This window comes from Quercus suber, unplaced genomic scaffold (genome assembly GCF_002906115.3).
Source record: "Quercus suber isolate HL8 unplaced genomic scaffold, Cork oak 2.0 scaffold_123A, whole genome shotgun sequence".
Lineage (NCBI taxonomy): Eukaryota > Viridiplantae > Streptophyta > Magnoliopsida > Fagales > Fagaceae > Quercus > Quercus suber.
This window is the reverse complement of record NW_027071806.1, coordinates 278,179-285,289: the sequence shown is the minus strand read 5'-3', so window position 1 is coordinate 285,289 and position 7,111 is coordinate 278,179. Positions and strand designations below refer to the sequence as shown.

At 34.3% G+C, this 7,111-nt stretch overlaps 1 protein-coding gene across 1 annotated transcript; it reads left to right on the top strand.

Annotated features, from left to right (window-relative positions):
• Positions 1 to 1,219: 1,219 nt before the first annotated feature.
• Positions 1,220 to 6,537, top strand: LOC111984612 (putative cyclic nucleotide-gated ion channel 15). Its single transcript, XM_065770189.1, has 6 exons — positions 1,220 to 1,475; positions 1,576 to 1,768; positions 4,100 to 4,398; positions 4,656 to 4,767; positions 5,140 to 5,376; positions 5,537 to 6,537. The coding sequence occupies exons 1-6, from the start codon at positions 1,447 to 1,449 to the stop codon at positions 6,185 to 6,187; spliced, it is 1,521 nt and encodes a 506-aa protein (XP_065626261.1). The 5' UTR covers positions 1,220 to 1,446; the 3' UTR covers positions 6,188 to 6,537.
• Positions 6,538 to 7,111: the final 574 nt, after the last annotated feature.

The following is a 7,111-nucleotide window of genomic DNA, read 5'->3' as shown; positions in this document are numbered from 1 at the left end:
TCTGGACAGCCCTAATTCTTACTCAGCAATATAAGCATACATAGTTCTTCTCAAAAGAAAAAAATTTACATAGTAAGAGTTTATTTGGATACTGCTTATTTTGCTGAAACTAAAAATTTATTACTAAAAGTACTGTAGATAAAGGTAAAAGTTAACTGAAATAGTACAGGAGGCCTATAAATAGTAACAAAAAGTCTAGTAGGGCCCATAAATAATAGTAAAAATAAGCTAAATAGTGAAATAATTTTCATTTTTCATTGGTATCCAAACAAAGGCTAAATGACATTTGGTAAGTCTTTCCCATATTGATATTGCTGCCACCATCCCCCCCGCGCCCCCCACACCACCCCCCCCCAACCAAAAAAAGTAATGTTAAAATTATCCATGGGACAACTATTAATTAATGTTATACAAATATTTTGTCAATATTTTTATATTAGACAAATATTAGTGTACATAAATATTTTTATATTAGACAAATATTTTCTCAATCCTAGAGTTATATCTTATATTGCATTTTCTATGCTTAGCTTGCATAAACAATTTCATATCAATTCAATGTACTATGGGTTTGTTTGAGATTCACTTATTCTACCGAAACTGAAAATATTTTACTGAAAGTAGCTGACTTTTTAAGCTGGAGCCAAACGCACACTATGGGTTTGTTTGGATACTGTTTATTGTTAAAAACTGAAAATACTGTAGCGAAATAATTTTTAAATGTGTGCATAGTGCCGTGGGACCTATTTTTAATGAAAATTTTGCTTAAAAAAGAAGTTTGTGGGTCCTATGAACAGTACACGAGACCCACACAATATGCCAAATGCCGGCAAAAACGTAAACGCTGGCGTATCCAAACGCTTACTATATATCGAATCTACAAACTCATACGATTGGGATACTTTTTAAAACTAATAAAAAATACAGTAGAAATTTGGCATGGGGTACACCGTACTGGCTATTTCGCGGAAACCTTCTTGAATGAGATCATAGTTAGACTAACATGTACTTGCTGAGAAACTGTCTTTAATAGGACTACACCGTATGGAACTATATGAGATAGGTTCAACTATTTAAATTATTCAATAAATTTATGTTGGTAAAAGTTTAGTAAAGCCAACTACCGAACTACGTATTGACAAGTGTGTACCTTCCTTGCTTTCGCCTTAAATGGTGGTACCTATATATATATATATATAGTTTGAGAAGCAACATGTTGGAGTTGACACTTTATGTAAATCACTAAGGAACGATTCATGCTAAAAAAGAAAAGTCATAGGTCTTATTGACCTTTTCTAGCATCAAACTTGTTCTTGGTCATCGTAGTTGATTCGAGGAGACAATATCCTCATTTCAGATTTTTTTTTTTTTTTTTAAATATTGAAAGAGCTAGCAAGTTCAACAATTGAACACAACCTTTTGGAAGAGCTAGCATCAATCACCAATATGGGTCATGGTAATTCAAAATTCGTAAGGTATGTCTTCCCCTTAATTAATTTCTGAAATGATTTCAAATAGAATATCGATTTGATCATCATTAGAGTTCTTAATTAGAATAACTTTTGATTTATTCAGAGTTCAAGATGATCATGAAGTGTCAGACCTCTCTAGAACCAGTGAACAAGGTATGATAAAGAAGGAGACCGGAAGATCATTTAAAGCTAAAGTCCTGCGTAGAGTTTTTTCTGAGGACTTTGAGAAGGAAAAGAAAAAGATATTGGATCCTCGAGGACAAGCCATTAGCTATTGGAGCAAGTTTTACTTATTTGCNCCCCCCCCCCCCCCACACCCCCCCCCCCCCCCCCTTCTCAAATAAAAAAAAATATTGAAGTCTCAAATCAACACCATGCATAGATTATCTCTCTCTCTCTCTCTCTCTCTCTCTCTCTCAACCAACCTAAATAACAGATCCCAACATCAAAGACCGACCTTTAACCCTAAATTTTTTAATGACAATTCATGGCGACAAAAGGCAAAGATGATGTTGCTTTTCCTCCTCCTTCAAGCATTGTGGGCTAGAATAAAAAATTCTCATACTTAAGTAACTAAAATGAAAACAATCATGAATTTTAAGGGTCAAAGTGCTTTTTAGTATTTTTCATATAAATACATTAGTGGGAGAGAGATTTAAAGCTGGAGATGTTGTAAACTCATAGGTCATTGACTTTGGCAAAATACTTATTGTTATGCGATACAAAAGTTGCCTCATTGACTATCTTATGAGTTGAGTACTTCTTTTGAAGTGGGCGTGGGGCTTACATCTATAAGGACTTCATCTACTCCTCTTTCTCTCCCTCTTATAAGTTATTTATTAGTAGAAGAAATGAAAAACTCTTAAGAAATACCCTATGGTACTATGTCTAAACCACCTTGAGGAGTTAAGAGTACTTTTAACTCTTCTCCTTCGCGTTAAGATGTAACTAACCTTGTGATGTCTCATGCCTACATGCTTTGACCCAACGTATAAACTACCTCTTTTTGTGTGTGTGTGCTGAATAACGTATAAGCTACCTTAGGTCTTTGTTTTTTTGGTTTTGCTTATAACGCTAAAAAATATTAAAAGTCTATGGTTCAAACTTGAAAGAGTGACATCGAATCTTTAATTAAAGATCATACATTCATACTCACCCACTTTCCTCACACGACGGCCCCTTCAAGATCATCAAAGAGAAATTTTTTTTTTACAGTATGTCAGTTACATAGGAGTTTGAGATAATTATTATTATTTTTATGAGAGAATAATTATTAATTTTTTAGTAATGCTACACCCACAAACTATTTTACAACATTTTTACAAACTGTTAATGTATCCATCTTTTTAATATTTTTATCTAAACTCATCATTAACATCACTTTTTCATTTACCAATTATCACTCACTACATCAGCAGTTTGTAAAATTTTTTATAAAAAAAGTTTGTATCTCTAACATTACCCTTAATTTTTGAGAATTAGTGAAAATTTTGTTATTCATTTGATACAATTATTTGAAAAGGGAAAAGTTGATAAATGCCCTAGGGATAATTTTAGTGAACCATTTTAAGAAAGATTTTATATATGAGAAAAGAAAAAAAAAGTAATTAATGTTTTCATAGTTTTTTCAATTTTCCATAAACATGGTATAAAAACTTTTTAAAAATAATTTATTAATAATTGCCTTAAGGGCACCACTTAACATGACTCTACTAAAAATTATAATTTTCATGAATATCTTAATTCCTATTAAATTCAAGAATTCCAACTTTTAAATGTGCTATATATACTAGAATAATATTTACTGCGTACAATGTGAGAGTTGGAATTCTTGAATTTAATAAGAATTTTACATTAACTTTTTCATATTATTTTATATGCTTATATAATATATTTATACCTAATAACTTGCATTTATTGGTTTTCAGTACCACATTATTCTAGATTTGTAGTCATGAGTATTTAATATTTTTCCACTATACATACTATGAGATTAATTTTTATAAGGATGGGGTATAATACCTATATTTTACACCATCTAATAAGTGATTGTTATTTATCATTTTATTTAAAATTCAATACATCCTATCCTACCTAATAACATCTCAATAAATTCCCAATTTGGTTAGATTTATATATGGGTATATGAATTGATTGTGTGTGATTATGTTTATTCTTAAATATGTGATAAGATGATGTGACATATTGGGATTGAAGGGGTAAAATATGGGTTTTACACCACATCTTTATAGAATTTAATCTCATGTACTATTTATTAAATTCATTGTACACACATATCTTCATATTAAATATGTGACTTCTTGCTAAGAGTTTTGTTTTTCAATTAATTGACACATTTTTAATTAAGTTTCTAATGAAGACATTCGGGGTTTAAATTCCGCCGTCCCCTACTACCAATGTATCAAAATTAATAAAAAAAAAAATGTGACTACTTAGGTCAAGAACCTTGTAGTTTAATGACATTCCATCCTCCCAATTGAGAGAACTTTGGTACAAATCACTCATTCTTTACTTATTAATGTAAGCAAATAGGAAAAAAAAAATGTGACCCCATGTAGCTAAACTAATTAAATCCAAACCAATTCTCTTTTTCTTTTTTTATGAAGGTTTCAGGAGCTTGGTGGTACATTCTAGCAATTGAGCGACAAGAAGCATGTTGGAGAAGTGCATGCAGCCTTGAGTCGACTTGTCAATATGGATACTTTGATTGCGGTACCATTAATGACGCTTCTAGGACCAATTGGTTGAACTCGACAAATGTCAGAAGTCTATGCGTTCCAAATCCAACAGGTCCTAACTTTTACCAGTACGGGATATTTGCAGATGCAGTGAACTCAAATGTTACAGGCTCCCCATTCTTCAACAAGTACTTTTACTGTTTATGGTGGGGTTTAAGGAATCTAAGGTAATATGATTAGCCTAACAAATCCTTATATTCAATTCAGTTTTTTAGTTTGTCAGCAACAAAATTGAGTAGCTAATAAAATGTAGGAGGTTTTAGGTGAAAGTGTTAAAGAGATCTCATTTTATTTTTCTAGATAAATATATCAATTTCCTGTCCAGTAAACAAGCAGTTCTGCTATAGGAAAATATCATTGATTACTGGTACCCTTGTGCTCTTCTTTCATCAATTTGTTTCACTTACACAAAAATGGTGTGCAGTTCTACAGGACAAAATCTTACTACAAGCACTTACATTGGAGAAGTAACATTCACCATCTTTGTCTCCACCCTTGGGCTGTTTCTCTTTGCACTGCTCATTGGAAATATGCAAGTAAGTCCTTGGGATGATCTCTCAAAACCTTCTATCTTCTTCTCTTATGTTGGTAATTCAATAGTTGGGGAAGAGGGAAGTATGCAAGTAAGTCCTGGACTTCTTCGTTAGAAACACTTGGAAGTGCCAACTGAGTGTACTAGACTCTTTGCCTCTAAAATTTTACCTCAACTGCAAGCAAACATGATGTCTATGTAGTGGGTTTATAAGACCTAAACCTTATTTGGGCAAATAGATGTACAATTGCTTCACATTCATCTTCTTTGTAAAACACTTGCCTTTGGAATGTACTTACAAAGTCCATGACTGTTTTCATGAACTCCAAGAAACATTGGATATACATAGTAATAATCAGTCATTTTGAACAAGCAGAGATACCTTCAATCAGCAACACTGCGACTGGAAGAATGGAGGATCAGGAGAACTGATACAGAACAATGGATGCATCATAGGCAGCTGCCTCCACAACTAAAGCAGTCTATTCGACAATATGATCAATACAAGTGGTTGGCAACTAGAGGGGTCGATGAAGAAGCACTTCTCAATGGCCTCCCTATGGATCTTCGGAGAGAGATCAAGCGCCACCTATGCCTCTCTTTAGTTCGGGGGGTAAGTTGTTCTTGTGCATTCATATCCTTAACATGGATAATATCATAATACTTTATGACACATTTAGAGGATTAGATATAAATTATCAATTATGATAGTAATTCGTTTTGTAACATATGATTCAGAGCTAATTTTCTAGCTTTATGATGTGGTTAAATAGGTTCCGCTGTTCAATCAAATGGATGAAACAATGCTGGATGCGATATGTGAGAGGCTTAAGCCAGCACTATGCACCAAAGGCATGTTCCTTGTGCGTGAAGGTGACACTATCCATCAGATGATCTTTATAATTAGAGGTCACCTTGACTCTTTCACCACAGATGGTGGTCGCACTGGGTTCTTCAATTCATGCAGGATTGGCTCAGGTGACTTCTGTGGTGAGGAGCTACTAACTTGGGCCCTGGATCCGCGCCCAAATGTCATCCTCCCATCGTCCACACGCACAGTAAAGGCTATAACTGAAGTTGAGGCATTTGCTCTAGTAGCAGAGGACTTAAAATTTGTGGCATCACAATTCCGAAGGCTTCATAGCAAACAACTTAGACACACGTTTAGGTTCTACTCTCACCAGTGGCGAACATGGGCAGCATGTTTTATACAGGCAGCGTGGCGTAGGCATAAAAAGCTGAAGGAAATGGCTGAACTCGGAGCTAGGGAGCACGGACGACCCCAAAAGAATTCCTTTTGGATGAGGTATGCTGAAACACTACTAGAGAGGAGTAGAAGTAGGAGGCTTGTTAACAACTCTGCTGAATCAAGTTCTAGTGTTGTTAGCTTGCTACAGAAGCCCGCAGAGCCAGATTTTGATTGAATTGTACAACACAAACTCCGGAACTGGGCTTCACACTAGTGAGTTGTTTGTGTACCTTGTCTCACTTTTTCCCCTATTTGTTGGATGAATGAATTGTTCAAATTGGAATGGTAGACTTGAAAAGCATATTCAGTCAATGTATACCAATCAATTAAGGACATTACAGTAATGATCCCCTCGCTGTTAGGATTTTTAGTATTGGTTATTTCCATGACAGATTTATTTGTAATTATTCAAATATGTTCAGTTGTAATTATATGTTGTAATTAAGGACGAAGACAAAAGAATATTGTTCATTGTGCTGAAATGTATATTTTGGTCAAGCAAAGTTGCTTGATCAGTCTACTAAACCAGGGATTTTGGACAAAGTTTTGGCAGTCCTTCGTGAGACTAAATGAATCATTTAAGGAAATCCACTAACCTGAGTTTCATGGCTGATTTTTAGACAAGAATACCTCATATCCTACTTGTATTTAAATTAAATTACTTCCAACACTAATTTCGTTAGAAGAAAGACAGCAACACTAAACCTTGAAAAACCTTTTCGAAGCCTTCTAGTTCTTCCTACCTCTCCAGTTGACTATCCTTGAGAGGTTGTTTACTTCCAAACAAAGATCACCACCTCTGTATTGGAATTGTTGTTTGAAACCACTACATCAAATCTTTAAAAATTCTTGAAATGACTGAGAGAATAGTTTTGCGGTTAATGGATCAACTTGCGGCAACAAGTAACTTTGAAGGCAAAAGATAGAACTCCACAGTTGCTAGTTGGAGCGGGAAGCTTGAATACTTAGTTTGACAGCACATACAAGAAGTCATGTAAGTATTGTTTGTATCACAACAACATTCATAGTGAACTTGTTGAGTTGAGCTCTCTCTCAGAGTGTTTCACCTATTGGGTTTTTACTCCGTGAACAAATATCG